This window comes from Sprattus sprattus (assembly GCF_963457725.1).
Source record: "Sprattus sprattus genome assembly, chromosome: 1".
In the NCBI taxonomy this organism is placed as follows: Eukaryota; Metazoa; Chordata; class Actinopteri; order Clupeiformes; family Clupeidae; genus Sprattus; species Sprattus sprattus.
This window is the reverse complement of record NC_137920.1, coordinates 64,711,757-64,727,480: the sequence shown is the minus strand read 5'-3', so window position 1 is coordinate 64,727,480 and position 15,724 is coordinate 64,711,757. Positions and strand designations below refer to the sequence as shown.

The window sequence follows — 15,724 nt, the reverse complement described above, 5'->3', positions numbered from 1 at the left end:
ACTAGAGCTAGGGAATCATGTTAAATGAAAGGGGGAGAGCTTTTCAGAGCCATCACAGACACGAAGAGGATTTCTCATACACACAGCACTATGACTCTAGAGGCATAGCATTTAGCCACAAAGAGCATACATACATACATACATTCATGTGTAAACACAAATACACACACACACACACACACACACACACACACATACAACAATAAACATACAAAGGTGCGCAAACAGGCACCCCCGCTACAGGCACACGCTCCCATACAAACACAATACAAACACAATTCAAGTTCACCATTCACTCTCTCTCTCTCTCTCTCTCTCTCTCTCTCTCTCTTGGTTCTCTCTCTCACACACACACACACACATACCAATGAACAGGAAGAATATCTATTAGGAGATCTGTCTTATTCTTGTCCTCTCCCTGGAAATGTTCACATTTTCTCTGGCTTCTGCATCTCACAGTGATGTAAAGGTCATCCTGACAACCATCAGCTCCACCTCACATTCTCACATGGATCAGTGCCATTGCAGGAAGAGTCCTGTTAGTATCATTCTGGAAAGGTGCTACGCTCGAATCCATCTACTCCTCGTACATAATGAGGGAACAAATGATTTACTTGAGAATTATGTCTCTCTCTTCTCACTATGTACGTGGGTGTGTTTGTATCTGTGCAGGTCTGTGTGTGCATGCAAAGGTGTGATTGCCCAACTGTTTGTCCAGCTTGCAACTGTAATTGTATTGTACACATTTGTGAGCCCACATGACAGTCTGATAGGAACTGCATTGTATCATGGATGTGAGTGTGTGTGTGTGTGTGTGTGTGTGTGTGTGTGTGTGTGTGTGTGTGTGTGTGTGTGTGTGTGTGTGTGTGTGTGTGTGTGTGTGTGTGTGTGTGTGTGTTTGTGTGTGTGTGTGTGTGTGTGTGTGAGTGTGTGTGTGTGTGTGTCTCTGTGTGTGTTTCTGTGTGTGTGTGTGTGTGTGTGTCTCGAATACTGATCTGTATTTAAATCACTACAGAGATGCACTATATTGCTGATATTGTCATCTGTGAGCCCCTTTGATAATGATTTGCATTGAATGAGTGTGTGTGTGTGTGTGTGTGTGTGTGTGTGTGTGTGTGTGTGTGTGGAGACAGAGAGACAGAGAGAGAGATTAAAAAAAAAAAAAAAACTGGTAGATGTCTCTCTGTCTCTCTAGTATGCATAAGCATGACTCGTCCCAATTGGGTGTCTCTTCTCATTCCACCTCTCTGCTATTTCATTTGGGCTGCGATATTCTGCCACCATCACTTATCACACCCTGTGCCACTGCCTCCTGCCCTATTTACGAAACAGTCCTGTTCACATATCTACACACCGACACAGTTAAATACATAGTAATTTGTATCTTCTTCTCACATGTCTCCCCCACATTGATTGCTCTCTCTCTCTCTCTCTCTCTCTCTCCCTCTCTCCCTCTCCCTCCCTCCCTCCCTCCATTTCTCGTCTCTCTCCTTTGATCTGTGTTTTCCTGCTGCTTTCCAGATACCTGAGCTGGAACCGGATTTCAACACTCAAGGCAGGGATATTCAGTGACCTTCATAACCTTCAGTGGCTGTGAGTGGCAGGGCAGATCAAAAACATCTATAGGGGGTGAAATGTGTGTGTGTGTGTGTGTGTGTGTCTGGGGGGGGGGGGTGTTTGTGTGTGTGGGTGTGTGTGTGTGTGTGTGGTTGATTTGCGTAGGAAATGCTGATTCAAATGAGACACTCTGTGTTCTTTCAGCATCTCTTGGCTCGAAACTTGGCTCAGTGCACTTCTTAATAATGCAAATCAATTTATCAAGAAAGGTCCCACATTTAGTAATTTCCCAAGACACAGGTATAAATAGAGAACCAGTGTGTAGTCCTTGGTATTCATATTCATATCAGTGTGCATATCAGTGTGCACTGCACCCTGAGAATTAATTACACAATGCAAGTTTTACATTAAAGCATATAAATATGCTTTGAGCATAAATATGATAATGCATATGACACATTTGAATAAAACAACGTATAAACAACACAAGGGAACAAATGTATCAACCTACAACATCAGAGTTATCAAACACACTGTACGCACAACACAAATCAGTGTAAAATCAGGTGTACATGAACACATTTAAAGCCCACTCTTACAATTATCCTTACATGGGTCGAGACACACCTTAAATTGGTCGGATCCGCATGTACATCTTCCAGGTAAACATCCCCACGTTAGGCGTGCCTATGGAGAAGTTCTCTTGCTTCATATCCTGCGGGTTTATTAGGGGACTTAGCTGCCATGTGGGTCACATCTGTTTTCAAAGTTAGATTAAGTCAGAAATGCTAAACACAGCAAAGGATACATGACTATGTTAAAAATGTATTCTTACCAAGATCACGCACTTCCCCGTTTTGCAACTTGCGCCTTTTACACTGCTTTACCAAAGAATGAACAAATCATCAAGGCCATCACGCTAAAATGCTTCTAAATGGCATAGTGGAGTGGCAAATAATTTGGGTATTGAGTTTTTTGGAGGATCGAACTGAAGGAAATTGGTACTCTGAATTGTCGTCATAAGTGGTTGATCACGCTAGAAGACAATGAAGATCTCATAGACTAGTGGCAGCGGGGTGTGGTTGAGGAGCATGGCCGAAGGGCAATATTCCAAGAGCCTTTAAGAGGCTGAACCCGGCAGTGTCCCAGAAGCGATTAAGAATGATGATGAGTAACGGTGGAATAGATGCAATGGACAGTACTTTAACAGCATTGGGTAAAGGTGTATTGGCAATATCACTGATAAGCCCCTTACCTCAGTCAGCAGCTGAATGTGATGTGAATGAGAACCACAGTCCATTATCAGAAGTGAGGAACAGTCAAATGATAAAATGGAGCCACTTAGGTGCAGCACTTACGCCTAAAACTCACACTGGTCAGAACATTGATAGTTTTCTCAAGTGGGTAGTGGCTCTCCGCCAAGTAATTGATCACCTGTGGCTCTTCAATTTCATGAAGGCACAAACGGGAGGAAATGCTCTGTTTGTCAATATCTGTGAGTGTGTGCCTGTGCGTGCGTGTGTGTGGGAAGGGGGTTTATGACCATGTGTGTGTGTGTGTGTGTGTGTGTGTGTGTGGCAGGGGGGCAGGCCAGGTGTGTATGCCTGAGCATGTTTATTTGTATATCTCTGTGTGTGTGTGTATGGGAGGGAGGGGTGAAACAAAAAGCGGGTTTGCCTCATGGGAAGGAGTGTTTGTCCTAATTCAGGTGCAGCTCTTCTGTTGCACAGTGTCACTGCGTGACAAAAACAGACCTTTAATAAAAGCTTAAAGGCTCAAGCAACTGAGTCATTGAGTGGTGATTTTACCCCTCAGGAAGCACACTCCTTTAAATGCTATGTTCACACGCACCATTTGACTGATACAAAAACAAGCAGTGGGATTGCATTCTCCCCGATTACACTTTCCAATTTAAAGAGAGGGGGGAAACTAATTAAACTTATATGTAATTACCTGTATTCTATGCTATACTCAAGTCTTATCACAACAACAAATATTTAAAAAACAGTACATATTTTATGATCACTGACCACTGACATATAATAATTTTTAAGATAATTTAAGCTATATACTTTGATTATATTTTTGCAAATGTTTTTACCTTTTCATTGCTAATTGGTAGTGTAATTAAAATGCATTATAGTGAAGAGTTAAATGAAACGTGATTACCAGACATGTATTTTTAAAGAACTCTGTTCATTTCTCCACAGCATCCTTGATGAAAATGAGATAAGCTCTTTACGGCAGAGGGCCTTTGAAGGCCTGAATTCATTATATTACCTGTGAGTATGAGAGCAGCAAACCAATTAACCCATACACCAATTACCCACAAACATCAAACATTAGCCACCCGTTTATCCATGTTAATGTGTATGTATGTGTGTGTGTGTGTGTGTGTGTGTGTGTGTGTGTGTGTGTGTGTGTGTGTGTGTGTGTGTGTGTGTGTGTGTGTGTGTGTGTGTGTATTGTGGTATAGGTGTGCAGTGAATGAAAGAGACTTCTCTATTCCAATATCTGCGTTAACAACTCTCCATCCATGTTTATGTGTGTGTGTGTGTGTGTGTGTGTGTGTGTGTGTGTGTGTGTGTGTGTGTGTGTGTGTGTGTGTGTGTGTGTGTGTGTGTGTGTATTGTGGTATAGGTGTGCAGTGAATGAAAGAGACTTCTCTATTCCAATATCTGCGTTAACAACTCTCCATCCATGTTTATGTGTGTGTGTGTGTGTGTGTGTGTGTGTGTGTGTGTGTGTGTGTGTGTATGTGTGTGTGTGTGTGTGTGCGTGTGCGCGCGTATGTGTGTGTGTGTGTGTGTGTGTGTGTGCTGTGGTGACCCTGCATGCTGTCACACAATCTCTGTCCAATTCTCTGTAGTTCCTTAGTGAATAATTCCATGGAGCAGCTCCCAAGGACATCCTTCTGCTTGGAGATGCCTCGTCTGCATTGGCTGTAAGTACGACACTCACACACAGAAAGAGAGAGTCGTACATTTTCATACAAGTTTGCAGTCAATGACATTACCTATAAAATATGAGACGTATATCCACTATGTCCGCAAAAATACTCTGAGGTTTTTTCTTTCTTTCTTTGAAAGCATTTTACCTCACAGCTGGCTAGTAAATTAATCGTATCATGGTAAACATTGGTAGTATTAACTAAAATCATGGTAACCACAAATTATTCATAGTTTTCAAGTTATTTCTAAACATTATTCCACCATTTATTGTGGTAAAAAGTTTGTGATGGTTATAAGTAACTTTTTCTGGGTTGTGGGTTTATTGTGAGTTGTTGCGATGATTTTAAATTCAATTCCCCTCATGTAACCCAAGCTGTGAAGGGCTACTGCCTCTTCCTTCCAATTTCATCTCTTACTGGCATCACCACAAATACAAAACACACTCAGCAGCTAACTAGATTTAAGGAGCAAAACAGAGATATTCCCTGCAGGACCGAATTCACCTAACTTTTCAAACAACATCCATAAATTGGATGGAGAAAATAGATGCACATTTTGACAAGTATTGATATGCTTCCCATCACAATTTTAAATGTGTTTTTCTCTGCCAGGGACCTGGAGGAAAACAAGATAACATCTCTGAGCGAGTCCAGCTTTGAGGAGTGCACCACTTTACAAGTGCTGTGAGTCTGACACTTTGGCATCATAGTCTAGCTAGGTATCTGACATAGAGTTTCAGTTTGACTTTACCCCCTAAGTGAAATTGCCCCAAGAGGATGAAGTAAGGTCAGCACTAACACAGACTGGTCATAATGTCATGGACTACAGACACCTCTCTAAGGTACTTTATCAAAGGTGTACTGAAGACATCCAGTAATATAAAGTATCTAATGGAATACCTACATTTTTCAGAATTATATTATTAATTTATCAGTTTGTCTTTCACAGAACACTCTCCGTAAATAGTTCACTCCTGGCATTTTTCTCCATTGTCATTACCAGCAGTTTATTGTGCGACTAGAGGATACGTAGGTGTCAGCAACAGAACGTTATTGAAAAAAGAATTAGACCAGAATTAGTCATGTTCTGTATCACTTAGGTTGTATAAATTGGCTTTCCTTTTGGTTTGCGAAATTGATATTTTGAATGTCAGTAGAAGTCTAGTTGTTTAATGCTTCTGGCATGATTCTGAACATCTCTGAATCTGATCTCTCATGGCTAATGTCAGACTACTGGGCTACACTAGGCAGGATCACTCAAGATCATGCAGACAATGAATGCATGCAGTACATTCTGTACTGGTGTCAAATCTAGATCCCCAGCACCTGTCAGCCTTGTTTAGAAAGCGAGGAATGACAGAAGTATGATGATCCCACTGTAGATTAAGCTGTATGAGCTCTACAGGGGTGATCATTATGTGTGATAGATAAATAATAGCATATACGACATTTCTATGTTTTACTATGTCTCCCTCTCTACCGCCCCCTCTTTCTCTCTGTCACACACACACCTACTTCATGGAATTTTGTCATACAAAGCCTATGGAACATGCTCTATGTAACATATATATCTCGTCTACCACTCACATCTCAATATAACTAGTCTCTTACGCCTTACTCCCAAACCCTCACCCTGCAATGTAAGAATTATCAGAGACAATATACACTCTTCTTCAGTCATGCAATGTACAGCAGCTGCTCATTGTACCTGTTATAAAACATCCTAGTTATGTTTAATTTTACACGTCCATGATACAGTGTACCCATGGTATCACAGCACAATGTTTACATTGATAATAAATGTACAGATGTGTGTTATTGTAATAAAAGTTGTATTATAATTATAAATCTAAAAATGTTGCTAAAGTTTTTTTTTCTGTTCCAGTGTCCTGAGGAAAAACTGTATTGGGACTATCGAGGAGGGAACTTTTTCAGCTATGCATCGACTAATAGAATTGTGAGGACAGACACGTGTAGACACACACACACACACACACACACACACACCACTCACCACTCACCACACACACATATGTGCTGTCCCCTCAACCAAAATAATCTTGGTATTACTGTTGTTATAGAAAATGATTGACCATTGATACATTTTATTTTAAAAACTTTTTTTGGCAGGGACCTGTCGGTTAACCAAATCCAAGAACTCCCTCCGCCACTATTTCAGAATCTGAAAAGTCTTCAGCAACTGTAAGTTTTTGTTCGGCTGACGGTTCTGTCAGTGTTCTTTCACACTGGAGAAACACTCAAAAGTCACACCTCTCAAACTTTTGACATTTAATTGACTCTGGATCCTTTTCGCTGTGGCTTCTTCCTTCATTGGGTTTGTTTATTCTTGCTTCAATGGCATTGACTGGTCGTGGGATTGCAATTTGATGAGGCATCCACCACACATCTAAAAATATGACCCTGCCTCTGTATTGATTTCTGTTTGCCCCTGCATGTTTAATATTTTGTTTATATGTGTGTGTGTGTGTGTGTGTGTGTGTGTGTGTGTGTGTGTGTGTGTGTTTTGTCTGTGTTTGCATTTATGTTTGCACAGGAACATCTCAAATAACCCATTGGCCAAAATATATGAGGATCAGTTTGACAGTTTTGTCAATCTTCAGTCTCTGTAAGTACTTTTTGTACTTTTTGAGCACTGTATGCTTGTTTGTTGGCTTTGATTATGCAGATGTACAGAAGCTTCCCTGTATCCTGAACACGCCTTGTTGAAGGATGGGGTATTAAGATCGACCGAATTTATGTCGAAGAGACTAGTCCTTCAGTTCATGACAATATGACAGCAGCAAGGCTGCTGGGGATGCACAACGGTACAGTGGGCCCATGGCTCAGTATTTATCAATGTTTTAGGGTTTCGGTACCTTGATATTTAAGAAAAAAATTAAGTCACCCTTTAAACAATAAACTAGACAAAGAAAACGTTCTATTCAGAAAAAAGCCAGCATGCTGCATGACGGACTTGGCCTGGTTTCTGTCTTTACTCGAGTAACTAACAGTGGCAAAGCAATGTACAACGTAAAGCGCAGTAAGCAAGTTTGGACAATTGTAGGAAATGGACAGGTGTACGGTCACATAATGCGTATTGAACCGTAGGAGGGCGTACCGAATGTTTCAACAATATAGCGTGTACCATTGCATTCCTAACGGCTACCCACGATAAATACCGCAGGTGAAACAAAACGTAGAAAAAGAAAAACCTCAGTGACTTGTACTCTTTCTTTCTCTCCTTCTTTGTCTCTTATAGGAGTATGGAGGAGGTTGAGATCCCAAACATTAGTATCCGCATGTTTCGGTCTTTCAGCAACTTGTCCCACATGTGAGTGAAAGTTGGTTCATTTACTCTATTTTCTCCCAGTCTGTCAGATGCCAGCAATGCCTTCTTCAGTGAGACTTGTAAACATGGTATGATTTATGTATTAACCGCATCTCGTGAATGTTTTATCAAGTTGTGACAGTTTACTCCCTGTAGACATCTGGCACCTCTCATAAAAGAGATGTGTATGCATAGACTGGTGCTGTGAAGCTCTTTACACAGAGATCAGTACTTATGGAAAAGTAATTTGACATGGGGAAATGAGTACCTCTACACATAGCACACTCACCGAGTTTGTGACATTTTTAAGAAGCTCAAGAGCTACTTCCTGACATCAAATGGAAGAAAATACTCTATGCAGCTGAATGATGCTGCTGAGTGGCTCTACCAGCGTAGATCTTATAGACACAGCTTTTTCTGTTGGAGGAGTAATGGCAGTCTAACATGCTCTCTTTACAATGGCCTATTTGTAGTTGATAGCAAGACAGACTTGTTATGTTATTATTTATTCATGCAATTTTGAGTTGCCCATTCTCACAAATTGGATTGAAATTTCCTCCACATTTAAATCTTCAGTTTAATTCTGGGGTAGTCAGTCACTTGTTCCTCTGGACAGTCCCTGGGCTAGCATCCACATAAACCCAAAAGGGGTCCCAAATCAGTTTAGGCTAAGGCTGGGGCTCACAGTGGTGTATTCTTTCAGTGATTAAAGTATTGGCGACAAGCCTTCACTCATTCATATGCAGCTTTTGTAAGATTGTTCTGGGCATTGATTGATAGCGTAAAAGCCTTGGTTAAATCACTGCTAACACACCCCGAGGAAACCTGGAAATGAACACACCTTTATCGTCTGAGGCATTGGCCGTCTTCTTAGCATAAGTGGCCGCTCCCTGTAGACTGACCATATTGCATGGTCACTTCACGTCTGTGAGTTTGCAGTTTGAGGCTACATGACATCAGGGCTCTTTAGAAACACCCGGCTTCCTGCTGATTTCCCCCTGCCTGCCATTTATTTTCCGTATCTGCCTGGCCCATGTTGTGCTAAATAAATTGAGGTGAAAAGCTCTGTGCAAAACATAACAAATCAATTCTTTAATGGCAGTTTTTTTAAGGCCCTGGAGCTCAGAGAGGCTAAGAGTAGAATATTTTCTTACAAATCTCTGTTCATTCTGAATGCAGAATGACTGAATGCAGAATGACTGCACTGACAAAGGCAAAACCGAAAACTGTTCCTATTTAAGGAGTATTCTTAAATTCCTTAAATACAATGTAGAAGATTGGTTTGAGAAGTTGGGGTTCCCAGAGGTAGCAGGTGGACTTGTGATGGTGAACCAAAAAGCTCTGAACCCGTGGTATTCCGGCAATTCGATTGAAATTCCAGCCACATCCCAGGTCCACATTTGTCTCCCAAAACACTGTCTGACTCAGATTCACCAGCAGCCACTCTCTGCCAGAAATAATAGCTTTTAAACTGATGAGCTCACCCCTGGAAAAAAAAAAACGTAGTTGAAGTCCTCAGTCTTCTGAGCAACGTCTAAATGAAATGCTTTTGCTGCACCCCATGGGCTAACACAGCAAAAGGGGGTTCAATTATTTTCAAGAAAGGTATTAAAATCTTTACTGTGCTGATAAGTGACTGAAATGCAAATAATGGTCTCTTTGCCTTCGAATGTGTTCAGCTATTTCAAGCGTTTTGAGTACTGCGGCTACTCGCCCAGCGTGCGCAGCTGCAAGCCCAATACCGACGGCATCTCCTCGTTTGAGAACCTGCTGGCAAACATCATCCTCCGCGTCTTCGTCTGGGTGGTCGCCTTCGTTATCTGTTTTGGAAATATCTTTGTCATCTGTCTCCGATCGTGCATAGCCAGTGAGAACCAACACCACACAATGGCCATCAAATCTCTATGTTGTAAGTCCATGCCTAAAACATCACGTTGGTAGGCTAAGCGTGCTGTCACGCAGGCCTCGTTTACTTCTGTCTGAACCCTGAGTTTGTCTCAAACCCATTACCACAACACAGCTCTGCTTTCTCTATTTCTATTTTTCTGCTTTTCTAGTTTCATTGTGTGCATGTGGTGAAATTTGATGATAATCTATTTTTATGAACTCAATCAAATAATGAAAACTTTAAGGCTAAATACCCTTAATACAAGTTGCTCTGATGAAAACCACCATATAACACAGTTACACAAATAGAACTCGTGCAACAAACCGTTTCTGTTGGTGTGCCATTTTCTACTCATTGTCCAGGTGCAGACTGTCTGATGGGCATATATCTTCTCTTCATCGGTGCCTTTGACATCAAGTACTGCGGCGAGTACAACCGCCACGCCCAGATCTGGATGGAGAGCCTGTCCTGTCAGCTGATTGGCTCGCTGGCCATGCTGTCTACGGAGGTGTCGGTGCTCATGCTGACGTACATGACGCTGGAGAAGTACCTGTGCATCGTCTTCCCCTTCCAGAATTTCCGGGTGGGCCGCAAGCAGACGCTCTGTTGCCTGACCATCATCTGGGTCTTGGGCTTCATCATTGCAGTCATCCCATTCTGGGACAAACAGACTTTTGGGAATTATTACGGCCGCAACGGAGTTTGCTTTCCGCTACACTCAGAACAAATCGAGAAGCCTGGAGCTAGGACCTATTCCACAGTGATATTCCTGGGTGAGCAAGACCGAGATCAGATACAGGTTGCGCCTGTGTCCTTACTGTAGTCCATATCCATGTCAATGTCTCTCATTGTGTATGTGTGTGTCTGTGCGTGTATGTGTGTGTGACTGCGTGAGTGCATTAGGACTGAACCGTAGATAGATATATAGATAGATAGATTAGAGATAGATAGATCAATAGATTTTGAGGTTAGGCCCCTGCCAAGGTCGCTCAGACCTTCATACGTCAGCCACAGCGTGCCTCAGACCCCAGAAAGACAAAGAGCTCTGTGGTCTGAAGAGGTGGGCTCAGCATTTGTTACGCTCGGTGGAATGAGTGTTTTATCAGTGTCTGAAAGGGAATAAATAGGAACAATTATGCATCCCAGCGCCCTGGGCATAGTTGGCATAGTTACCAAGCCAACAAGCAACCTTCAGTGATGCCAGCTTTCCCACTTCTGTGGATGAATGGGGAAAAAGTCAACAAACTGGCTCACAGAAAAATATCTCTGCAGCAAACGCATTGTATTTGCATCAAAATGAATTTCTTTCTATGTAGAGTAGACTGCAGCTTTTCAGTCATTACTAGGTTATCTTTGAATGTTGAATGTATTGTTAATGTAAAATATGAATGTAAATGTGTCTATTGTATTGTAATTGTATTTGTGTTTATGCGTATTGTATTTAAGTTAGTTATTTTTTTGTAATGTAAATGTGTTTGTTTGTTTGTTCCAGGTTTAAATCTGGTCGGCTTCATCATTATCGTGTTCTCCTACTCCAGCATGTTCTACTCGGTGCAGAAGACGGCAAAAACAGCGCAGCAGACGGTGTACGACCGCGAAGTTGCCATAGCGAAGAGGTTCTTTTTCATTGTCTTCACCGATGCAATGTGCTGGATTCCCATATTTGTGCTCAAGATCCTCTCACTGCTAAGAGTGCATATCGCAGGTGAGTTCACAATCTACACCTATAGACATTCAAACACACTTATATACACATATACACACACATCTTTATACACGCACACGCACACACACACATGCACACACACACACACACACACACACACACACACACACATTCACACACACACACACACACACACACACACACACACACACACACACACACACACACACACACACACACTAAAGACACAGCTCAGCTAAGGCTTTGCGATAATGTCTATATACATGCATGGCAGGCTTTAGCTTTGGTGCTTGTAAAAAACTCAACAGGGATTAGCATAGATACTCTTCCTTGAGAAAATCTCTCTGTTTCCTGGAAGATTCATCTGACAGTTATCCAGACAATGATGATCGTTGGTTCACTACAGGTGCTCCAGGAGCCTCTTTCTAGTCTTGTTTATTGTCTAATAGTTTTGTTTTTATGGTGGTGTTGTCTTACAGGAACGATGATACTGTGGGTAGTGATATTCATCCTGCCTATAAACAGTGCTCTGAACCCAATCGTTTACACAATCACCACGAGAGCCTTCCAGGAAAGAATTAAAGTCTGCCTCAGGTACAAGTGCCACCAAACCAACTGATGGACTTACTCCCTTCTGTTTCCCAACACACACACACAGAACCACACACACACACACGCACACACAGAAACACACACACCCACACACAAACAATGGGCCCTAGTTTGGCTGCAAAAACTCTGTGAGAACTGTAAATATTCCGCTGAGATGTGGATTTTGAATATAAGTATGGCAACATATCCTTCTTCGACAGGGAACATTAGCGAATAAATATTTTATTGGAAGAGTGGTGCATTATGCCACATTTCTATATTGGCAAGGAAATAGGAGCAACCCTATTGGGTTAATGTCATTAATCTATCCAGCATATCCTTGAAGTTAACAGATATCCAAGCTTTAAAATACAAATAAAATGTATGTTTTAAAAGGTTTAACCCACTTGAAAGACTCGAGCTTCTGGGAAGAGGAAGTCTAACCTGTCGGACTTGAATTAAAGGGTCAATCAGCATTAAAGAAATATCATCCACCATCTGATGTACACATTAATGACATCACTTGTGATATATATTTATATATTTAGTTTAATAAGACCAAGGCATAACTCCTAAGAATTTTCCACAGAAGGTCTCTTTTCTTGGCATGGCCGCATCGGAATACAGGACTGGTTTGGTCCAAGATTGGTTGGTCCAGGTGTTCATATTCATCAATGTAAACATTGCTCACAACCTCTCCAAAATCGCAAGAGTGTTCCATAAAACAATTCCTATCTGAATGTGTATCACACGTTATGCATGTCAGTTTACCTTCTAGGCCTAAACAAAGTCTCTAGAATGGACGCATTTGGGAGATTTATGGGCTGTTTTGATCTCGACAAAAAAGCTTGTCATGGAATGTAAGTGACCAAAAACATTATAATCAATACAGTCCGTTCATAGGGCTCGGGCATTTTAAAACATGTCTGAAAAAGCTGCAATTTTATGTCAACAATTTGAATTGTTTTGAACAACTGAAGCTCTACAGTTTATTTATTGGAAAAGTGCTTCTGGCAAACACCCGAACCCATGGCATTATTGCCATTTGACACATTGTAATGTAGTCTGACGCATTCAGTTTTAAAAAATTGCTCTGCAATGCTATTGGTCGACTTTAACCAAACCTTTATTTAATTAAATTTGGCCTGGCTCTGCCCAGTTAGTGCATTTGACCAGACCTTTCTGAAGCACTTCTTTTTGTGCAACAGTAGTTTTCGCCTGCTGTTTTTTGCCCCTCAAACTACGTACCATTGTCTCACACAGAATACAATACATGCACAAGGATAGGTGGTAAGGTATTTGACACAAACGAAGAATTGTAATCATTATCCAAACAAATCCTGTCCATGTACAACATAGAGCATAGAGGAGTAGTCTCATGAGCACATATACCCTTGCAGCACATTCACAGATACCTACCTCATACAGACAGGTGGGACAATTCCACTCATACCATACAAGGACTCACACACACACACACACACACTTACAGCACTCACAGCTACACATGTCATCTACACTAGCTATATTGTAAGACAATACATGAACAAAACATAAATAAATGGCACATTTAACAATGCAAATGTATCTGTATAGGTCAAAACATGCAGTTTGATGTTTACTTAAATCAGCCAGAAACTCAACCAAAAAAAATGTGTTGCAGAGCAGGACATGTGTTTAAAGGGCCATTTCCTTACACAAATCATCCACAGAGCTATTTGTTTGTCTGTTGGCATTTCTTGTGTGAAGATGAATGTTATGCCTGAAGATGATAAAAGAAAATAAATCCACTGCTGTTATGTTTTCATGAACTGTCTCCTGTCGTCTTGATATTCAACTCCTCAGTCAATTAGTGCATAACAAGTAGTCATATCAACATATCCAACTTTTTTTGCAATTGAGTTTGTTTTGTTTTTGTTTCGGATGTTTTAAGTGGTTTGTCACTCCTCTTGTTTTTACCTTTTCACTGTTAGAGTTCAGAGTTTACTGTAGAGTATATAAACGTACATCAGTATGTGTGGCATGGTGTCTGATATACGTTAAATCTGTGTTTGTCCAAAAGTCAGAAGCTCAGAGGCAAGACAGACAAACAGCCAGAGAATGAGAGAGGGAGGGAGAAGTGACAATGATGATGATGATGATGATGATGATGATGATGATGATGATTCAAATGCAAAGCACTGGCAATCACACACATCTACACAAGGCTGACCCACGCACAATAGTTCAGCACAGCTAGAACCCTTTTCAAATTTCAGGGATTTTATTAAATTCATTTTGTAGGTATTTTTCTCCACTTAGCATATTTTTCAAAAAGAAAGGTCTGCATGCTCTACTTTAATGGCTTTTCAGTGCAAAGCCTGGGTGCAGAGAAGTCGGAGCATTGGTAGAAGGCTGTGAATGAATTTTCATCATGGTTAGCCATAGCTGAAGTGCCCTTGTTCTGAGATGTGGGATGCCTCAAAGGTTGTTGTTCTGAGATGTGGGATGCTTCAATCAGAGATTACACTGAGCTGTAGAGAATGAGACGAAATGAGACAGAAGGCCATATCCCCACTGACAATAATTTACCACCATTTAAGGATTCAATCATGCCAGTCCATTTGACCTATTTTCATGAGGTAGGTAAGTGTGTTATCTGTACAAATACATTTTATTTAAGCTGTCAATTCTAACGGGAATAAAACTGACATGTAGTGATTTGAATGTACACATTTATAGAAACTAACTTTTTCCTGAGTAAATAAAGCCTTTAAGTTTTCACAGAGCTCTTCATAATTCCCTATGCAGAGATTTATAGGTTGATGAATATACCATTCACACTAACAACGATTTCTTGAAGTAATTATTTATCTAAAGATCCTCGTCATTATCTGAACATCAATAGCTGATTGATGTGGTATTGTCAGTGTCTCCAATGTAGAGAAAGCAGTTGAGTTATGTTAAAAGCAATATTCCCATAGATGCCCATTATAAACGAAACAGTTCTAATCTGACTTACTTTTAATACCCTAATACTTCAGTCGACGGTGCTTATTTTTATTATTTGGTTGGTTTACAGGAGAAAATGAACCGTATGTCTTTCCCAGCAAAGTATCCTTCAGATTGGGTATTGGCTCAAGTGAGAAATTTGGTGCGTCATAACTGCCCTTTGAAGCAAAGGTGTGAGAACCTTCTCAGTGTGATGCTTCCGTGTGCTTGGGGTGCTTGGTTGATGAATGGTGATGTCACATGGCAAAATTGTAATAGAAAATTTTAAACCGCTTGCTTACTGTAAGCATAGTTGTTTATGTTAGTTGTTACACTGTATGGGTTATAAATAGCACCACATAACATAAATATTGCCAAATTGATTAGTTTAGCTTGTATTTTCAATCAGTTATAACAATGTTATACCCCAGCTCCATATATTACAGACGGAATGCAGCTGAGTTACCTGGTACGTTTATAAATATGTGTATTTTAATCACATCTGGAGGAAAAAAAAATTATCAAATGTGGTACATTGACTTTTGGGTAGAGAAGAGTTATTGAGTCAACCGAGATACCGACCTCATGATTGAGTACTCGGCTGTCTTCAGAGTGCACTTTGGAGACACAAAAATGAGAAGTAGGACAGCCTGTCACCCTTCAGACCTCATGCACACTCGATTCCAAAGACAGAAAAAAAGCAAAACTGGGACAGATACACAGCACAATTTTATTAAAAAACTGAATACAGAT

At 40.8% G+C, this 15,724-nt stretch overlaps 1 protein-coding gene across 1 annotated transcript in view; it reads left to right on the top strand.

Moving 5' to 3' along the window:
• rxfp2l (relaxin family peptide receptor 2, like) overlaps positions 1-12,029 on the top strand; it is a gene marked incomplete at both ends in the record, with an annotated part of 37,862 nt that extends 25,833 nt beyond the window's left edge. Inside the window, 12 exons of the mRNA XM_080837079.1 lie at positions 1,522-1,593; positions 3,768-3,839; positions 4,427-4,501; positions 5,120-5,191; positions 6,393-6,464; positions 6,638-6,709; positions 7,062-7,133; positions 7,767-7,838; positions 9,515-9,744; positions 10,086-10,496; positions 11,216-11,428; positions 11,890-12,029. Of these exons, the coding sequence (XP_080693205.1) occupies positions 1,522-1,593; positions 3,768-3,839; positions 4,427-4,501; positions 5,120-5,191; positions 6,393-6,464; positions 6,638-6,709; positions 7,062-7,133; positions 7,767-7,838; positions 9,515-9,744; positions 10,086-10,496; positions 11,216-11,428; positions 11,890-12,029 (1,573 nt within the window). The remainder of the gene's footprint in view (positions 1-1,521; positions 1,594-3,767; positions 3,840-4,426; positions 4,502-5,119; positions 5,192-6,392; positions 6,465-6,637; positions 6,710-7,061; positions 7,134-7,766; positions 7,839-9,514; positions 9,745-10,085; positions 10,497-11,215; positions 11,429-11,889) is intronic.
• Between the last annotated feature and the right edge of the window lie 3,695 nt (positions 12,030-15,724).